This window comes from Epargyreus clarus, unplaced genomic scaffold, assembly GCF_041222505.1.
Source record: "Epargyreus clarus isolate Ecla_fem2 unplaced genomic scaffold, WU_Ecla_fem_2.2 ptg000004l, whole genome shotgun sequence".
NCBI lineage: Eukaryota > Metazoa > Arthropoda > Insecta > Lepidoptera > Hesperiidae > Epargyreus > Epargyreus clarus.
In genome coordinates, this window is record NW_027332212.1 from 6,958,876 (window position 1) to 6,980,992 (window position 22,117).

General features: G+C 34.7%; 1 protein-coding gene across 1 annotated transcript; it reads left to right on the forward strand.

The window, feature by feature from the left end:
* Positions 1-68: 68 nt before the first annotated feature.
* LOC140757130 (ATP-dependent DNA helicase pif1-like) lies at positions 69-1,094 on the forward strand. The gene has a single exon (XM_073092665.1). It carries the CDS (start codon positions 69-71, stop codon positions 1,092-1,094), a length of 1,026 nt encoding a protein of 341 aa, XP_072948766.1.
* The last annotated feature ends 21,023 nt before the right edge of the window (positions 1,095-22,117 follow it).

Consider the following 22,117-nt stretch of genomic DNA (forward strand, 5'->3'; position numbering starts at 1 on the left):
TCAGTAAGAGCAGTGCCCGTGGCGCCCTCTTGCAACAATGTATGCTGATCGTGTGGGACGAGTGCACTATGTCACACAAACGCGCCATTGAGGCGCTTGATCGCTGTCTACAAGATATTCACAGCAATCGAAAGTTAATGGGTGGTGTGGTAGTGTTATTGGCAGGGGATTTTAGACAGACTTTACCTGTTATCGAGAGAGGCACTGCAGCAGATGAAATTAACGCATGTCTAAAAGCCTCATATCTGTGGTCTAAAGATGAAAAGCTTTATCTTACCACTAACATGCGAGTCCAGTTATTCAGCGATGTCGAATCAGGAGCATATGCTCAAAAACTGCTAGAAATTGGTGAAGGCCACCTAAACACCGACCAAGAAGGTATGGTTCTTTTTACACAGCAATTTTGTCATGCTGTGGAGACAGAAAACGAACTTATTGAACAAGTTTTTCCGAATCTGCAACAAAATATTCTTGACGAAAATTGGTTGTATGAAAGAACCATATTGGCACCAAAAAATGAGACTGTTGCGAAAATAAATAAAAAAATCTTGGCCGAAATAAACAGCGAAACATCAGTGTATAATTCCATTGACACAGTTATGTCATCCGATGACACTACAAGTTATCCCGTAGAGTTCCTAAACTCTTTAGAGTTGTCCGGGGTGCCATCACACAAGTTGGAATTAAAGGTAGGTGTACCCGTTTTGTTAATGCGTAACCTGGATGCGCCAAGATTATGCAACGGTACTCGGTTGCGAGTTACCGAATTAGGAAGGCATATAGTGAAGGCTACAATTTTAACTGGAGAAGCCAAGGGAGACAATGTTCTTATACCGCGCATCCCAATCATACCCAACAACTTGCCATTCAATTTTAAACGCCTGCAGTTCCCATTAAAAGTCGCATTTTCAATGACGATCAACAAATCGCAGGGTCAAACCTTGAAGGTAGCAGGCCTACATTTGGGCACGCCATGTTTTTCTCACGGTCAGCTCTATGTGGCTTGCTCACGTGTTTCCAAAGCGAAGAATCTGCATGTTTATGCTGAAGGAAAAAGATCGTTAAATGTAGTTTATAGGAGCATACTGCAGTAGCTACCTATAGGCCTATGATTAGGGCTCTGCAGTGCTTAGTTACCGTATTTCTTACTTATTACTAGAAGACGGGACGAACCTGAAGTCCACGCGAACGAAGTCGCGGGCAAAAGCTAGTAAGCTATATACTTACGGCTTTAGCACACATTTTTGCATCGATGATCGAAGTTTTAGGGGTCTAGCAGACTAGGTACTTACTAATAAATATAAAATTCTCTTTAGCCGTCTCCCATGTTAACAGAAAATGTTAGCGTAAAATATACCTCATTATTTTTTCGTAAAAAACAATGTTATGGTACTGTACAAATTTGGGATCAGCTAGTGATGTTCATGAAACAGCAGGAGAAGTGCATGTAGTGGTAGAAACTCAATCGGGGAATTACTTGACCAGCGCGATATACTATGACATTATATTCATCAATAATCTTGAACAAATATCTTTGAATAAATACATTTTTAACTGAAGAAGAAGAAGCAGTCACTATAGTATTATTTTTCTAAATAAAAAAAATACATGTTCTTTAACAGTGTAGCAAACAAAAAAATCTATTTGTAGGTTTAATACAAATAGGAACTATTTTTAGTTTAAATATATTTGTTGACTTTGACATTATTTTATTTGAGGTTTTGGCTCGGCTATGATGAATTAGTCAATCAAGGTCAAGTCTCCTCAAGAATCGATAGTCGATAGATAGATAGATATCGATAGATAATAAAGTATCTATTAATTTTGTATGTCACTCAACTTCTTTGCTACATAATCTGTTGTCCGTTTCCGTATGAGCAACGGACAGAACGCGGTTTAATTAGTGGAGCGCGATGAACGGTGAACGATTGTGCGATCAATGCTGTTACCATAGCCGTGTTGTTTTGTTATGACAATACTCTTATTGTAGGTGTTTTTCAAATTGAATTGTATCATCAGAAATTAATAAAAAAATGTGTTTGTAAGTTTTTGTACACACTACAAACTACAAACAAAAGTTTAAATTTAAAGAATCGAAGTAGATGGTGTTGATCTCTCAGGTCTCTCTGTAGTATCTGTAGCTCAATTTATTTATATACTTTCATGTAAATGTTATATTAATAGGTTCTCAATAACATGTTTTCTTCTTATTTGTGTCATAACAACATTGTGCTATTTCCATAACTCGCCAAAAATACATTTCGTTCAATTCTTCCCAAAGCGCTAAAAAAGTAGAATTCAAAAAACAAATCACACATTCTTCAAATTTTTTTATTGCTTCAAAGGTAGGCACAACAATCCCTCATAAGCATAACAAATATTGAACTATTTCTAACTGAAGGAAAGTCAGTAAGCGTTAAAGTAAGTAAAAGTAAGCGTTACGTAAAACAAAGGAATTTATCGTAGCGTTAAGTTCTTGTACACAACCGAATGCCATACCGAGCTCTGTTTGCTCTTCATTACCGACAATTGCGAGTACTTCACGCCACGTTTCACCAGATTAATTTAATAGATAAAGAAATTCGTTCTTCTCTGTGTTTGATGTTCGGCTTCCATTTTTCTTTTATGGGTACCGACTAAGCTTATCGTAGTTGGAGCTAAGGATACCAGCTAAAATGTCTAGGTAAATTAATCTGTAATGGTGAGAAAACTTCTTGGATAAAACGACAAATTATTTATATAAAGCATCTGGAATAAGTTGATGAATGTTGGATTATTTTGATTTACAACAAATTTGATTATCAAAGGTTTTAATACATATAAGCTTAAATATTTAAGGAATGGATTCCATAAGAATTTTGCGGAAAAAAATATGATATCTATAATGTTGTAAATTACTTGTAAAATTCTAATTAGATTTGAAAAAAAAACAAATCCAATTAGATCCTTAATCAAATTATACAGTTCAATTAACTACAAACTTCTTATTAAAAGTTTACGGCTACAGAATAATATGATGATATGTCGAACCTTATTTGTATGAATAGAAGTGGTTCATCTTCAAGCCCTTAAAGATAATAATACACACTTCCGATTTTTCGCCTTCAAATTATTTTGGATATTATTTTTACCCAACAATACCGCGCCCTTATGATAATAATACATCTCCTTTTTCATAACATTTTGCAAGAAATGGCCCATTATCTCTTATTTATCGCTGGAACTCAACTCGAAATTCGGTTCCACTCCATTTTTTTATCTTAATTTATTTAACGTTTACAAACACAATGACTTTGCACTAATTTGTAATAAATAACGTGGAGAAATACATAAACTACTTCAAAGATGATTTAATTATTACATTCATATAGGTAATAATTTAAAGAAATGTATAATTTTCTAAGAAAGCGTATAATATTATTTGAAGCAGTGCGTTTTTGATAAAATAGAAAATTCATGTTATGAACTATACTTACTGTTATATCTACTTTTGTTTTTACAATAATGTTTTTTTACTTAAAAACTTAGAGACGAAAAAAGAATAAAAGTTACAGAAAAATAAAATCAAATAATAATACCCCATGCATAAAAGAAATACTTGGGGGTACTCTCGATGCAAACTTGAAGATTGTAAGCTTACTCAAACCTGAAAGTTAGGTAAATGACACCGTTGGGACAGAAATATGTCGCAATCTCTTCACAGACTGAGATAGAACGTTTTCCAAGTTTTTCCGAACTTGGCGAGTAGGAGCTTCATAACTCCGACGAAACAATAGGTTCTCTACAGAAGTTGTTCTGAATGCGTGATTGTTCCTATTACCGTAGACATTTTAATGGAAAATTTAATTAACAAGTTTAATATGTCTGTTGACAAATTTCACTGTATGTATTTTCACTCTGTAAAATACATACAGCTTGTGCACTGGTAGTGATATACTATTCATAATGATGACGTCAGAGTTACCTAAACTTTACTTTTAAAAGTGATAGAATCCTTGGTGGTTCGACTTTGGATGCCGGATAAAACAGCAGTGTTAAGTGCTGCTGTGCTTAAGTTTGTAGGGTGTGGTAAGGGAGACATACTTATTCGAGGGGTTTCAACTTAGTCCTCAGGGGTAACAAAACCTCTGTGATCGACTTCAAGTAGGATTCTGATCTTATATGGAGTTGATAAATGTTAATATGAGTCTCATCATCATCATCAACAACCCATTACTGTCCCACTGCTGGGCACGGGTCTCCTCTCATAATGAGAAGGATTAGGCCATAGTCCACCGCGCTGGCCAAGTGCGTATTGGTAGACTTCAAATAAATTCGAGATTTTTTTTACGCAGGTTTCCTCACGTTACGTTGTTTTCCTTCACCGTTTAGCAAGTGACAATTAATTTCTAATACGCACATAACTTTGAAAAATCAGAGGTGCGTGCCTGGGATTTGAACCTCGGACAAAGGCCGAGTTTCTTAACCACTGCATGATTTATTAATTTATATTTCTTCTTATTCTGATTAAGATAAAAATTAAATATTTTCATGAAACACTGTTTGCATTTAAAATTCAAAGTATCTTAATTGTATGGTTCCATAAATCAGGCAAGGACTAAGGTATAAGGTCGGTTGGCTTTCAGTAAGAGCTAACAATGGAACCCACATCCAAATCAGTCCAGTGGTGCTTAAGCTATTAGCTTCCTGTGCTAATGGACTGCCGGACTGATAGACTTTATTTTATATTGTTATACATTGGTTTGTGGGATTTTGATAGAAGTTTACTTTAGCTAAATAATATTAAACATATTTAGTTTTTTTGTTAAAAGGATAAACTGTTTTATTTTTAAAACCAACCTACCTACCTAATAACAGCGGTGCTAGGCGCTGCTGTGTTCCGGTTTGAAGGGTGTGGCAAGGGAGACAGACTTTTCCGAGGCGTTCCAGCTTAGTCGTCAGGGGTAGCGGCGCATCTGTGGCCGACGTAGGAATATCTAATCCTATCTGGGGTTGATTACAGATGTCCATGGGTGGCAGTAGCCACTTACCATCAGGTGGACTGCATGCTCGTCTGCTACTCTTATATTATAAAATAATAATAATAATAAGATGACAATATTTCTTTTAAAAACGAAAACCAAAATGTAGTTTAGTTAACTAACATGAAACTTATGAGGATATTTAATTTAATCCTAAACATTTGACCAATGCCGCTCTATTATTACAATATTATCTTGCCTTCCATTGCATTAGAATGCGTAGGTACAGCATCAGATATTACAAATTTAAGTTAATAATGTTCACTTAATTTTCGGTGATTGTATTATTAAAGTTATTATTTATTGACACTTACTACCATTCTTCAATAATTTTCATAAGCAGCTTAAGTACGAGCCAAAATTCATGGAAACAACTGCGCACATATTTATATCACACTAATGAATTTTAAATTACGTATCACATCTACTAACATATTCATACGAACAGCTTTGGATAACTACGTAAATTAATTCTCGGTTATAGCAGACGATGCCTGTATTGAATCCCTAATCTGTAATATAACGTTTATAACAATAACAATATGTGGGCGCGCCGGTAGGTAGATCTACAATGGTATTTCGATTCAACTAATTTAACCAATATTTATAAAAATATAGTTAAAATAATTAAATGAATAAGCGTTAATGCCACCATAGTAACAATAACACCCAAGCAAAACACCAAACAGTTCAGAGCACCACCGTGCCGTGCCCACTATTGGACAACTTCTGATCTGTTGACAGTTGCGCGCCCCTTTTTTATACCATGATACAGGTAGCCAATTGTTAATACGGAGCGGTAGTTCGAAATTAATATCATGTGATTTTAAAAACGGAATATTTATATATATGAAATGAAGCATTCTCCCACAAATAGTAATGGCGTTCGAGTAAATCCTATTTACTCTGTTGTTTAGAGCTTCTATTCTTTCACACTAGCGCTTAAATAATGCATTTGTAATAATATTTTAGTCCCGTTATTATGTTGTCTCTAAAGCTAGTATAAAATGTCATTACATAAAGCTACACATTTTTATCTACTAAAATATCTGAATCTGAGTATCTAGTAAGCAAAAAATTGACAATGTCTCCAAATGTCAAATATCGATATATGGTAGCCAAATATTGGATAACTGATTATTATCAGTGACAGTGATAGCCTAGTGGTTAAGAAACGCGGCCTCTCGATCGAGGGGTCCGAGGTTCAAATCCCAGGCACGCAACTCTGATTTTCAAATTTATGTGCGTATTAGAAATTAATTATCACTTGATTAAACGGTGAAGGAAAACATCGTGAGGAAACCTGCACACCTGAGAGATAAAAATCTTAAAGGTATGTGAAGTCTACCAATACGCACTTGGCCAGCGCGGTGGACTATGGCCTAATCCTTCTCATTCTGAGAGGAGACCCGTGCCCAGCAGTGGGACAGTAATGGGTTGATGATGATGATGATGATTATAATCAACGGGCATTACAGATTACTTGTTAAATCCTTATCAACTTGTATTTTATTTATTTATTTATTTATATATTTATTGTAACACAAACACACGGTTAAGGTACAACAGGGCAAACTTAATGCCTGATGGCATTCTCTACCAGTCAACCCTTGGTGAGTGGAGAGAATTTGAGAATTGTATGTGGGTAGATATAAAAATTCTACCAAAGTTAATGTCACTTCTTGCGATTAGTCGTCGTCTTGCACTCGGCAAGTTCATAAAGCCGTTCTGTATATTCTCTCTTGCTCCTGTGTTATCGTGCCACGTGCACAGCCGTGCTACCGCGTGTCGTTTGTGAAGTGCATAGATTCCTCAGGAATCAGGTCGTGTCTTTTTCTTTGACCAACGTGACAGGGCCATGCGCATCACTTGGTCATCACATCACAGATCGACTTGGAAGACTAGGTCAGTGATTTTAAGTATTCATCTGCTTTGACAACTTTTGTGTCATGTCCCTTATAATTCCATAGGTACATAAAACAGTCCATTATATCCCCAGGCATGTAACTAGGCGTAGGGCACATAACTTTTGAGCAATGTTCCGTTCCATTTTTAAAAAGTGTTTTATCGTGAAGACGCTAATGATTCTAAAATGAATACTTTGTGGAATTACAGTATCAAAATTGTGAAAAATTGTAGCGAGAAAAACCTACGTGTATCTAATTTAATAATGACTAGTCATTTTGCATCAACTCGCATTAAGATACGAAATTATTTTATTAAATTTTAATAAATCTTTTATTCCTACCGACTACCAAGTAATCTCGCAGTACACTTTAATTATTGTTTCGTACTTGCTTGTTTCATGCTATACGTTTATATTGTAGGACCCTAACGGAATCCTATGTCACATGCCAATATATTGTGCTTTGTCCGAACAAACCAAGCAATTAGCTGATAGCGTCGGGGTTCAGCCATACGATACATCCTCACTATTACACTAGGTACCGACAAATTTGATATTGGTAGAATATGCTATCCTGGTGTAAGCAAACTTTTATGTTAATCTCTAACAAAAGTAGTTCTTGCACGAACTTCTGCTCTCGTCTTTCGTATATAAATAAAAAATAGTATAATATTGTTTTATAAATTTTGGTTATTATCAACAAGCATATAAAATGAAAGCAGTTGATTAGAGAGAGAGAAAGAGAAATGTGTAAGAAGAAAATTTGAAAAATACTACGAGTATAAAAAATCTGTCTAAGATCATACACCACACATTTCCTAAGAACTTAAGTTCGACTATGTCATTTATTAAGTCTGCTTTATACTTTCTTCTAGACGTTTTCCAATTATTCTGTCCAATTTTTAGTAGGTAGGTATGTTTCTTTTTCAAACATTATCTTCAACAATTCATAATAAAACAAACGAACGAAGGAACTTGTCTAATTTTGAAATTACTACTACCTACTATATTCTTGAAACCCAATACCTGTTCTCCATTACACACGATAAACCTTGTGTGATATAGTGTTGTGTCAATTCCATATCCTTTGTTGATGGGTGTCTACCGGACGGTGGTTGGTGCATTAAACAATTACCAGATAGCCATTGTGTGGTAACGTCTTACAGGTAGAATATCTCATAGTGATCTGATACGGTTTGGCAAATGATTGAGCGTATTTTCAGAATTAGAAATTGTATGATAGGGTTACGAATGATAAAAGTTTATCAAATGCTGACGATATACATATAAAAACTAAATGCACACCAATAAAGTTAGTATTTATTTGAATAATAACTTCAATTATGACGACCCCCGTGGGGACGCAGTCACCATACCGGTTTGACACACTGTGGAAACGCGAAAGGCTCTTTCTCCTCTATACAGGTTTTTTTAATAATATAGGAGTAGCAGACGATCATGTAGTCTACCTGATGGTAAGCGGCTATTGCCGCTCATAGACATGTAATCAACCCCAGATAAGATTAGTTCCGTACCTGAGGTCGGCCACAGATGCATCGCTACCCCTAAGCACTAAGCTGGAATAGTCTCCCTTACTGCCCTTACGTCCCCTTCAAACTAGAACACAGCAGCGCTTAACACTGCTGTTATTAGGCAGAATTAGGTGTAGCGGTGGTGCCGCCGGAGTGGAACCACAGAAAATTCTACCACCTTTTACATTAAATTAAATCAGTTCACAGCAATGATTAACACTTCAGTTATAATCACGGTGATGCCATAGCAGTAAAACCAAGTTCCATCACGAAAATACTCAAAGCTGTTTATGGTTATTTTTAACTTCCGTAATATCTATCGGTAAACCACTCATCACGTTAAATGAAAGGTCGGCGTTTATTGCTTGGGGTTCTTGATTAATCCACGACCAAACTTGACTGGGGTTACGGTAATTAAATAATGTTATTTGATGGTAATTCGGCGAAATATTGTTATTACGTGGGTTTGCAGGTTGAGTATCTCCTAATATAATATATTTGATAAAATGTATAATATATAAATATGGTATAGGAAGAATATTCAGGGATTCTCGATATGATATCGTGTTGGATATTGGTCTAAAATATTACTCCCAGTATTTGATTTCGAGATATTTCTGTCTGCTACGTACTATATCTGTTTGATGAATCTGTCTGTTTCTGTTTTAAGGAAATCTCAATTGTGTGTATGTTAAGTTACTAGCGGTTACCCATCCAATTCCCGACCGCTTCCAACGGCACTTAACTTATTAATTTTATAGTGCTCATTATTTAATATTAAATAAAAAAATGAGAAGTACCCGTAAATATAAACTTCAAGATAAAAAGAACATCATAAAAGCAAGCGGAAATATTAACTTTGCACTTACGGGCGAAGAGCTATCTGCTTATTTTATTCAGTTGTTTGAAGTTTAAAACTTGATAAAAACGAAAGAAGTGTTTTATACAAAACTCAATACTGGCATAAAATTCGCTTAATTATTTTCATTCTGTTAACTGTTGTTAAAGAAGTTTGTAATATAATAACACCTATATATATATAAAAATGAATGTTTGTCTATATGACTTTTAGAGAATCGCAAACTATGCATTTGATCATGTTATGATCTTTAGCAAAGTTGTTGTCCATGGACCCACGAACGTTTCTGAGCCACTGTCATTCCAATGGAGGTACAAATTTGTCATTTTATTTTTTAAGACCCGCGGGCGCTAGTAATGAAATTTATTATATTATCTTTTGATTAACGTCGATGTCATATTCATTTATTATAGAGTTATATGAATTGTCACCAGTTCTGTTTTTAGAACTTGGCTGACATGCGCTCGCGTGTCTAGATTTATAAAAGTACGTAATCCCCAACATAAAACTTTATCCTTTTTCGAAGACAAAACTAGTAGCCTGTGACATTCTTAGCTCATAAAATGTTTAATGGCTCGTAACTCATTAAGAAAACATTATTTGGACTGTCTGGAAAACTGGAATTTGGAAAACCATTCATCTGATTTTAATGGGATTTATTTACTGAAATATAAATGACTTTAACAGCTGTGATATAGTAGTGTGTATTTGTGTGAGAACAAAAGAATAGTACATATTGGAGCGCTTAGTATTCCATTAAATCTCTCTATATTTATTTTAAAGTATAAACTTATGCTGAATACTTCATTTTTTCTTCGTATAAACTTACAAACCATTATATAAAGTATTTACTTTCTCTATGAAAATGCGGATAAATTTCAACTCCTGACCCATTTATTAAAATTCAGAACCAAACTACGAAGTTAGAAGTGCCTATTCCTGGTAAAGCAAATATTAAGTTCGAAAACGGATTTTCCTGCTTTCCATCTATATTTGAAAAGTTCATCTGCCAATTACTTAAATTGATATGATATCATATGATTGATACATTCATATGAATAACTACTTGTACTTAACTATGTAAATATGTGAGAACAGACGGACAGTCAGCGGAGTCTTAGTAAAAGGGTTCCGTTTTTACCCTTTGGGTAAGGAACCATAAATATGATCTTTATATACTGATTTCTCGAAGATTTTTAATAAAACATACTCATTGTGTCACACTTGAAAAATCGTAATATGTTGAAGATATTCTATCTATCAACATACATACATAAAAACATTAATAAGTAAGTGTAACTAATCGCTGTAGTAGTAGTAGTAAAACAAGCGTAGATTTCTTTCAAACCGATTAATATCAATAAACGATTTCCGTTCAATGTTTTGTACCACGATTTCATTTCCAAATAATCACGACAAATGTCTCGATTCTTTAAAAACGAACTCTTATACCGATCAAGCATTAATTACGTAACAGCTTCAGTATCCGTACAATAAATGTACCGAGTACCCACACTTTATCTTTGCTCAACATTTTCGATAAAACGATTCGGCTGAAAATGAACATCTTTCAAAAAGCGTCGATATTTGATAAATATGCCTCTGATGGAATATAAATTAAATAAGTCGTAGGATCTTCGCTGAGATTTTTATTGATGGTCGTAATTTATTTGAGCGGCACCCGCAGTGTGCTTCAGGAGAAATATGAAAGGCATTACAGCAAAAAGGCCTCTCCAAATTTATGAGCATCTCTTTCGGTGCTTGATAACGTTCGTTTTCATAGCAGGTTTGAATGTTCTCGATTGGCTAAAAGCCCGGAAATCAGACCAGCGTCAATGCGATCGGTTTCTCGATTTATTAGTGTGGAAGCTATTTATTTTAATTCTGGGCACTTTAGCGGATCTCCGTTATTTGCATCTGAATGCGTAGTCTCAATAATATTTTGTCTTATGACATTTGATTTTAAGTTTTTAAACTGGTTTAGTGCTATTATTAGTTATACACGCTTGTAAAAAATGGTATTTGGCGCACTGCCTACTAGAGATTTTTGGTTATTCCATACAAAGTGAATTCTATGTACTTACTTATTTTAGTAACGTACTATAATGTTTTGCCTAGCAAACTTCCATTTGACGACTACTTCATTCTAGCAATTTTCGAATTTCAGTATTTTGAAGGCAATTAAATCAATCGAGTATTAAGAGGTCTTAGTCGATAAATAAATAACATAACGTAAATAATGTTACAAAGACATACTTATCTAACAGAAATATGTTTAATACCTAAGTACTAATCGTTTTAAAATCGCTACCAAGATGGTATGATCGCTCGTATTAAAATCCGTCACACGAAGTAGGTACTTTGCCTAAGGAAGTATCTAAATATGGCACAGTGCCAAGTTTTAAAAGCATTGCTACATTAATAAGTATAAGTACACCAACAAAGGGATATAAACGTGGAAGGCGAGCTTTATAACGCCTTGAGCATTTGGAAATGTTTGATCTACTTAAAAGTGGGTGGCAAGATTTCTTTCATATTCGTGTCCAATTCGCCAACAAGTATGAAATTAAAAGTGGGAGGAACAAGAAGTAAGTAAAAGTGAATTAAAAGTGCAAAGAATAAAAAATAAAACAGAAATGTATATTCAATAAAGTCTTTGTCTTCTGTCTTGTGTCGTTAATGTTTAGCTGGGGCTGCTGTATATGAAGGTACTGACAGATGTTTTTTTTTTATAATGTAAGAGTAGCAGACAAGCATGCAGTCCACCTGATGGCTACTGCCGTCCATGGACATCTGTAATCAACCCCAGATAAGATAAGATATTCCTACCTGAGGTCGGCCACAGGTGCGCCGCTACCCCTGAGGACTAAGCTGGAACGCCTCGGAAAAGTATGTCTCCCTTACCACACCCTTCAATACGGAACACGGTAGCGCCTAACACTGCTGTTATTACGCAGAAATAGGTGTGGCGATGGTGCCGCCGGAGACGAACCACAAAGGTTCGAATGTCCATGGACGGTAGTAACCACTTACCATCAATCGTTCTAAAATATGGGAATCCAACACGAAATCCTCTTATGAGATCGTTATTATGTATTATCGCAATTAAATACCAATACATTTAAATTTAAGACAAATGATAATATAGAAGATATACCTGTAAAAAATTAGTAATTTCTCTCTTTACTATATTTCTTTTTAACGCCTTTTTTGTTATGTCTCTGTGTACACAAATTTGTAAAATATAAAATAATAAATAATTTGTAAAAATCTTTCTTTGCGTAATAACTATCGCTATTTACGCAAACTTCGTCTTTTGAAGCCAAAGACAAAGTTAAAAAAACTTAGAAAATAGACGGTGCCGTTCAATGAAAAATAGTACCTACATGATAAGAACTATACCTTTTATATTTTTTACATTTTCGACGTAGAATGAGTTTTGAAGAGGATAAATTATCATAAAAGGAAAAAATTATTACAAAAACTTTTTTCAATATCTCACCAACAACGCCATAAACTAAGTTATATCAAAGTGGCAATTCCCTAAGCTCAGAATATCCTTCAAGATGAGAAAATAATGCGGGCGAAATGGCACCTTCACGTTTTTATAATTAATTTCCCAGGTGTGCTGTAAAAACTACAACGGTAAAACTCACTGCGGGCTTATTTAATATACCTACTCTTTTGTCTTTACTTTTATAATATTTTTTTCCTTTTTTAAAGTGACTAATGATAAAGACGGGACCTAATGGAAAGTAGTCAACGTCGCTTATGGGTATTAAAAGAAAAGTTGGCAATACATCGCTAGCTTTGTAAGGAAAGCAATAGTATCAGGCGTTACTTTGCGGAAATCCATGCTATTAAGTTAAGATTAAAACTACTTCGCAACAATCCGCTACAAATATGTATGTAAATCGGACTTAACGATTAACCGTCGTAGAATCAACTTACCCGGATGATGCTCCGTTTTGGAGCGAAACACGTGTTGGTGGTGGTATGTATGGTGGTGTATATTTTTAATTTTTGCATCTGCACGCATCCTTTGACGGAGGGAGGGTGGTACATACTGCATGGTTTTAAAATATATACCATCATACATATTTGTAGCGGATTGTTGCGAAGTAGTTTTAATCTTAACTTAATACCTCCACATATGTTAGTGTTGCCTTTCCTTGTAGCAGCGTTAGACGCTCTATGGTTTCACTCCGGTGATACCACTGCCATATATCGAACTTATAACAGCGGTGTCAAACGTTGCTTTGTTTTGGTTTGTAGGGCACTTTAACCGTTTGGCCACGAATTCATCGCGACTAATGACAGTTAATACCGGGGCGACAAGCTTAAAGAACAAAGGTATATTCTCGTAAATGTAAGAAATATGTCATGCAGACGAGCGATAGGAAAAAGCGGTGCGCGGTCCGCCAAAAATCTCCCCGCTTGTCGCTAACTTCAAGTCCGTGTCTAAGCGGTTAGTACTCAGAGGTAGCAACGTACATGACCAACCTTAGATAAGACTTCAATTCTATCTGAGGTCACAAATCATTGCTATCCCTAAAGACTAAGTTGAATAACCTCGTAAAAGTATCTTTTAGATTTTATATATGTTTGCGTAGGTTCATTAAGATATTGTTATTTTAATAACATCATATAAGAAACCTTATAATAAAACTCCACAAGTATCATTTTATCAACTTAATATCTTGTTATTAAGGTATTCTCCATTCAGAACTAATCTGTATAGACAGTAATATCAAATTATATTAAGACGCTTCTCAAACAAAGGAATATAGGACAAATACAAGAAGAGCCGTTTTCCAGGCGAGCATCATTAACAGAGGCTTACTATTCCTACAGCGGTATTCATATTCAATAACAATTTCAAGTTTCGAACTACGGGCCCTTGTCTGCACCACATAAATAGTTCTCACCACAACATACATATTATATTTGCATGAACCCAAAACCCGCTTAAATTAATTCCATCTTCAATGAAACAGTATAATGTGCTCCGTCAAACAATAACCGGCAGAGTGTCGTGTAAATAGACGACATTAATTACTACCAACCTGTTGTAAATCTCAATACAAATTGAATTACGACCGTATCAACCAATCAAATTCTATAATTGAATAGGTATCTGATATAATTGAAGCTTAACAATTTCGCTTTGATCTACTATTGATAAGAATGAATACACGGTGATTGCAGTCTTCTGTCGTAGAAAGATTCCAGCTCGACCCCTTGAGAAAAATAACTTCATATTAGGTTTTTAAGTTGAAGGTTTGAGATACCTATTTCATCAATAACAATAATGTCTACTGCCCGTTAGTAATAAGATATCTTAACTATTTGAAAAAATCTATAACAGTGAAATTTCGAACTTTATTAGGCAACAATCCATCTTCAATTGAAAATTGAAATAATACTCCATGATCACGGGAAGTCAATTCCAGATATCCTATTTGTCATCGGCCGAAGATGCGGTACTACCTCTGAAGACTAACTTGAAACGTCTCTCCCTAACAACATCCCTCCGTCCAAAACACAGCAGAGCTTAACGGTGCTGTTATTAGCCAGAAATAGGTGTGCCGGTGGTGCCGCCGGAGTCGAACCACAAAGGGTTCTGCCACCTTCACATATATTAAAATTACAAGGTTAACGAAATGTGTTAACCACAGACCTGTACCCTTACCATAAGTTTTTACGTTTTGACAAATATAACTGGTATTTGTTTACGTATTTGCCTATACAAATTCCAATCAGCGCCCCTAGCGGAATGTATCAGAACAATAGTGTCAATAACGTAACATTAAATGTCTAAATTTACAATGGCGCCTTATGTTTTGTCTCTCTTTTTTGCGAACATATTAGGTAGACAAAAAGACTAGTTACTCAGTCTACTGAAGCGAACGGAACAGAATAATATATTGAGTAAACGTAACGTAAAATTGTTTTTTGAAAACTCAAATCAAATCAAATCATCAAATCAAATAACTTTATTGTGGAACATAGGCTTAAAAACATAGGTGTACATTTAGAGCAAGATCCCAGGGCCACCAGACGTCACGTATTTTCTGACGAAGGAAATGTGGACGATTGAGTAGTGTTAGTATGTACTAAGAACGCATGCCTACCTGCTAGCTTGCTCAGACGGCCAATTTTCAGGTATCAGGTAATCAAGGTACATAAAAACATTACTTACCTCACGTAAATTCTCCAAGCTGATTTTTACGTATATTTTAGGCAATATCCTTAAAAATAAGTCGCCAATACTCCCAGACACTTTCCGTCGGCCGTATTGCTTTGCAGACGCTTTAAAGCTCCCAAAATAATTACTTAACTTCACGTAAATTCTGATGCTCCATTTTTATATATGTCTACCAGACAACTATTTTAAAATCTTTTACAAGAAGACAGACCGATCCAAGGGGCCAATCATCCCCTAAGCTCAATTTTAATGCCTCTGTGGGTAGGAGCGCGAGGGCATTATCCACGCGCATGAGACTGAGTGAGACATGTATTAGGATATATTGACCTCTCTCTCTCTCACTCCGTTACAATTTACTCATATAACTTAATTATTAATATTAAAAAAAATCAGCTAAATAATAAAAAATCAGGTAAACAATTAAAAATTAACTTGTAAAAAAATGCTCATTTGACTACAATAATTCTAGAATTTTATCCTACAAGCTGTTTTGATAAATTCGAAAAAACTTCAATTTTTTGTTTTTAAGCAATATCAAATACTCGATAGTGTTAACGAATTCATTGAATAACAGCAAATTTTTTTTAATTATTTATTTATTGGGAATTAATCATAAGTAAAATACAAAGTAGAAAAATATTAATCTCTCAAAATTTCTGAGTAGTGCCTCTAATCTTCATTATCATCGTCATTGAAATTAGACAATTCATCATCCAGCCAATCTTGATATTGAATATCTAAATCGTCATTGTCGCTATCAACATTGTCCTCATTTCCTTCCACTGTAAAAAAAAAAAATTCAAACAATGAAGATCTGAAAAAACTAAACTGACACAAAAAATATGAGAAACGAAAATAAATTACCTGATTGTTCTTCTAGCGACTCACTGACAAAACCCGGTAATTCATCTCCGTCGAACCAATGAAAATCATATGTTCCATCTTTTAATGTCCAGCCATTATTTTCGGGTTTGAAAATATTTATCATCTTCATAGTTGCATTGTTCCAAAGACTAGCAATACAGTTAGCTCGTCGGAACTGTTGCCAAAGCTCACTTTTGCAAGGTGGTAAGCTGCTAGCATCGAAGTTTTTCAAATTTTTCCGATTGAATTCTTCATTAATGTCAGAAACCATATAATTGTTAATAAACAGTTGGAGTCTGGCAGCATCTACATCAATTATTCCAGGAACGTTGTATACATCACAGTTAAATTTTTGTATTATGTTGAATACAACAACTGTTAATTAACAACTATAACTATATATGTTATTAACTGTTTATTAACAATTATATGGTTTCTGACATATTCGGTTTCTGGTTATATGGTTTCTGAATTCGTTAACACTATCGAGTATTTGATATTGCTTAAAAAAAAAAATTGAAGTTTTTTCGAATTTATCAAAACAGCTTGTAGGATAAAATTCTAGAATTATTGTAGTCAAATGAGCATTTTTTTACAAGTTAATTTTTTATTGTTTACCTGATTTTTTATTTTTTAGCTGATTTTTTTTAATATTAATAATTAAGTTATATGAGTAAATTGTAACGGAGTGAGAGAGAGAGAGAGAGAGGTCAATATATCCTAATACATGTCTCACTCAGTCTCATGCGCGTGGATAATGCCCTCGCGCTCCTACCCACAGAGGCATTAAAATTGAGCTTAGGTGATGACTGGCCCCTTGGATCGGTCTGTCTTCTTGTAAAAGATTTTAAAATAGTTGTCTGGTAGACATATATAAAAATGGAGCATCAGAATTTACGTGAAGTTAAGTAATTATTTTAGGAGCTTTAAAGCGTCTGCAAAGCAATACGGCCGACGGAAAGTGTCTGGGAGTATTGGCGACTTATTTTTAAGGATATTGCCTAAAATATACGTAAAAATCAGCTTGGAGAATTTACGTGAGGTAAGTAAAGTTTTTATGTACCTTGATTACCTGATACCTGAAAATTGGCCGTCTGAGCAAGCTAGCAGGTAGGCATGCGTTCTTAGTACATACTAAAGTGTTAGTATGTACTAAGAAATGTGGACGATTGAGTAGTGACTCAATCGTCCACATTTCCTTCGTCAGAAAATACGTGACGTCTGGTGGCCCTGGGATCTTGGACTAATTGGGTAATTGTCCGCCATATTCCGGCCTCATGGGCATACAATATTATTAAAGAAAATTATAATTACTATAAATATCATCATTAAAAATTAACACTGAATATTAAACATTAACGGACTCACTCATTTAACGTCAATATGTATATTAATTAATCATTTATCAGCATTTTTATCGTTCAAAAATTCGTCAATTGTATAGTAGCATTTTTCTACAAGAAACTTTTGAAGTGTGTTTTTGAAAAAGTTTATATTAGTAATGGTACGTATCGATCTGGGCAAACTATTATATATGATTGGGGCTTTTCCGAAAACGCTTTGTTTGAATAGGTGGGTTTTACACGCTCATGGTAAGGGTACTGTATTGTGTGTTAACCTCATTTGTCGTTTCCATTAATGTTTACGAATAAGAATTTTATCCCACAAATAGCGTGATTACTTTATACCAAAAGTGTGGAAGCTATGTTTGCTCTATACATAAAGTTTATCACGGTTGCTTAATTTGCAATTTAATGTGTTTGTATAGGATAAGACATTATAGTGTTATTATACTCAAGCTCATAATCACAAATTTAATAGCGTAATAAAATGAATGTGTGTTTATTTACAATGACATTTATAGTAACTTCCATTAAAATATGTTTTTTTTAATGTGATTGGTAATTATTATGAGAATAAATAACTCAATAATAATGGAAAGAAAAATAACTAATGTAATTTCACTATTTAGAGGAATTTAGATAACCTCACATGTTAACATTCGCTATTTGATCTGTAAGGCGAGCCAAAGAATGAGACATACACTCGGAAAACATTACCGCAGTCAGGTAAGGTTTGTGTGGTAAGAGAGACATACTTTTCCGAGGCGTCCCAGGTTAGTTCTCTGAGGTAGCGGCGCATCTGTGGCCGGCTTCAGGTAGGAAGTAGGAAGGTATTTGGAGTTGATTACAGATGTCCATGGGCGGCAGTAGCCACTTACCATCAGCTGATGGACTGCATGCTCGTCTGCTACTCCTATATTATAAAAAAATGTAAATAATATTTTTTTGTAACAAATTATTCATATTTTTTCTTTTCCTGTTGTAAATTATAGCAAGGACCCAATCATTTTTTTTTTACTAAAAATTGGATTCCACGGTGTTTCTTTAATACACAAATCTGCTTATAATAGATTGATTCGAAATTTCCTGCTATAATCTCTATAACCAAAACCTTAAAGCAATTTCTTATAACACTGTTACGAAACAAAATGTAAATCAAAACAGGTTATTTTGTAAATATATTTAAAAGAAATGGTGTTTGAGCTTCGCCTGTTAACGCTGCTTACATTAAAAACTTGTCGCTCGTAGCCTCGTTCGGGCCAAAACTTCTTAAATTATACCTCTGGCCCACAGTAATTTCCTTTGTAATGCTAAACTTGAAAACACTTCAAAAAGTTTTTGGGAATTCTCCGGAAATTCCTTTTTTTTCTTTAAATCTAGGAGAAAATAGAATTTATGACATCTACTTAAGTTCTTAAGGAACCTAAATGGTAAAGTTTAATAGACCCAACTTTGGTTAGATAGAAGAATTAAAATTTGTCGCTGTTTAACTTATTATAGCGGAGTGAGTAGGATTTTTTATTCGTGCGAATTATAACACGATTAGCGAGTACTTATGCGGTTTTTGAGAGGTGGTTCGGGAGAGTTACCACGACTACGTCTATTTCTAGCGTAAAGAAGGTCTTGAGTTTTGGTGGAAGAGGAAACGCATTTGTGGTCAGTTTAGCTATAATATTCACATAAATATGTAGCAGTGATCATCTACCATCGGATGGACTGAATGCTACTTTATTACTTCAAACATTTGAATGTGCCTTATCTGTTGATTGTGTACGTAATTTTGTAGGTACTGGGTAGCATTTTTTAACGATGATGTCAATTTGGCAAAGTTCAAGTTGTTCATACTTTGATTTTGAATCCATGCCTTCAAAGGGATCCGAGATTTATAAACAAGATACATATAAAGGACATATTAAAACTAAAAACATTATACTTCCTTTTACACTAGGTACATATACTTCGAACAAATTAACGAACCAACAGGCCAATTCAGCAGCATAATGTGACGACGAGTTCCATCTGAAAGACAGTAAGACCGAATAAGGTTTTTCAGACGAATTGCGTTTGCAGTAATCGAGAAAAAACGTTCAACTTGGATATTTATCCACGTGGGTTTCCATTATTGTTGTTTCGATACGAAAGGAAATTATTTCGTAGTCCACGCGAAATTACGAAAAGATGACAGCATATTTTTTTTTACTATTTAAATCAGTGATATGCTAGTTTTGACGAATTAACTAATATTCTAAAAGGCTCATAAAAGATAAAAATCGCAATATATTTTTATTACACGTCCGATATACGTCGCTTAGAATCGTCGTCGATGAACATGTGTACATACACATGAACTGTGAAAAGATCACCACACAGCTGACAAAGACGTCGACGCCACACAACAGCAACCAAATATCTTCGATTCAAGTCACCACTGTGCAGTATGCAGATCAATTCGCGACCGCGTGTAGTCCACGCCGTACAATGGTAACAAACACGCCGCCCGTCTGAGGTAGCCCTTAAATGTCGACGCTAAGTGACATTCGTCGCGTTGTCAATTAGTGGGACTTGCATTAGCTCCTAAGTAACATTTCGTCTCATGCACTGTGGAGTTGATTAACTGGTGAGACCGAAACGCATTAGATCGTACTGTCACAAGTGATTCTTGAGTTAATTTTGGATGGATTATTTTAGCTGGAACTCCGGAAATAAATTTAATTTGGAGATTTTAACATTAAACGCTAATATTAAGAACTTTAGATTTTAAAAATTGGGTATGACTATTATTTTCGATAAGTCCATAAAAGATTTGTAGAACTACGGCATTGCAGTTTGAACCGTTCTATTTTATAAAAAAGTCTTCTTTCTTCTTTTTACCCAACTATGGAGGGTAATTTTTTTCGAGAGTACCTGTGTATGTATGTAGGTTTCATTCGTTGGTGCGCTCTACGGCCCAGATGGCTTGGCGGGTTTTAAAATAAGAGGTATCGTTGGATTCATCTAAATTATTAGAGTAACATAAACATTACTTCTCTTTTCAGTTTATTACTACTTAATAGTCAGATTTTTGTTTCTATAATAATTACTATTATTTGTGTGACTCAAAGGCATCCTGCATTTTTTATCTTAAAAATTATTACAAGAAATGAAAGATAAAAGAAATGTCGCTCACTTCACCAAAACAGCTTCAGGCTAATAGTAAATATTCATGAAACTACCAAAAATTAGTGCACTAATAGCAGAACCACAAAGCAAAACGCAGCTGTCTGCATTCGGAGTGATATCGCCTAAAGCTCTGCCATATGCAGATTTCATGTGCCTATTTCATATGAAGGCCTAGGGATCCAACTGGACTGTTGACGAATATTGTGTATCTCAGTTCAACATACCTACCTCCTCTTCAGGCTTCTCTTTGATGCGTTGGAATTTTTTTTCGTACCGTTCTAGGATTCATAACACGTTAAGTAATGTTGGCATATTCAAAATTAAAGTATTAAAAACCGAACTAATTACAAATATGAAAAATCATAATTTACTACTGTTGACACTTGCTTCTTCTGACTGTTGACTTTGCTTCTGTTGGTAACTCTGTTTCGTAACATGCTATATATATGTAATATTATACATTTATAATATACATATTTACAATTTGCCTAGTCTAGAATCAAACTTAGAATGATTTGCAGTTCGATATGATTGAAACTTTTGTCAATATAAAAATACTAATCAAAATTTAAAAAATAAGAGTTTTAAAATGTCATCCATTACTTTACTACTATCCTAATCCTACTATCCTACTATCCTTACTTAATATTATAAATCCGAAAGTAACTCTGTCTGTCTGTCTGTCTGTCTGGTTGTCTTTTCTTCACGCCTAAACCACTGAACCGATTTCAATGAAATTTTGTACAAAGATAGTCTAAAACCCGAGAAAGGACATAGGATAGTTTTGAAATCGGAAATCCCACGGGAAATAGGGATGGCGATCTAAGATCGATTAATCGGAGAATCGATCTTTTGGACCAAAAAGTCGATTATTTTAATCGATATTGAATCGTAAACTGTGCATTTGATCAAGTGATGACCTTTAGGAAGGTTTCAGAGTTGGTACGACCAATTTTTGCCAGATGGCGCCACTGTCATACCAATGAAGGTACAAGAATTTTCAGTTTTATGTATGTTAGTCATATTATTTTATTTTAAACGCGGGCGAAGCCGCGGGCAAAAACTAGTAATATTATAAATCCGAAAGTAACTCTGTCTGTCTGTCTGGTTGTCTCTTCTTCACGCCTAAACCAATGAACCGATTTTAATGAAATTTTGTACAAAGATAGTCTGAGATCCGAGAAAGGACATAGGATAGTTTTTATCCCGGAAATCCCACGGGAAC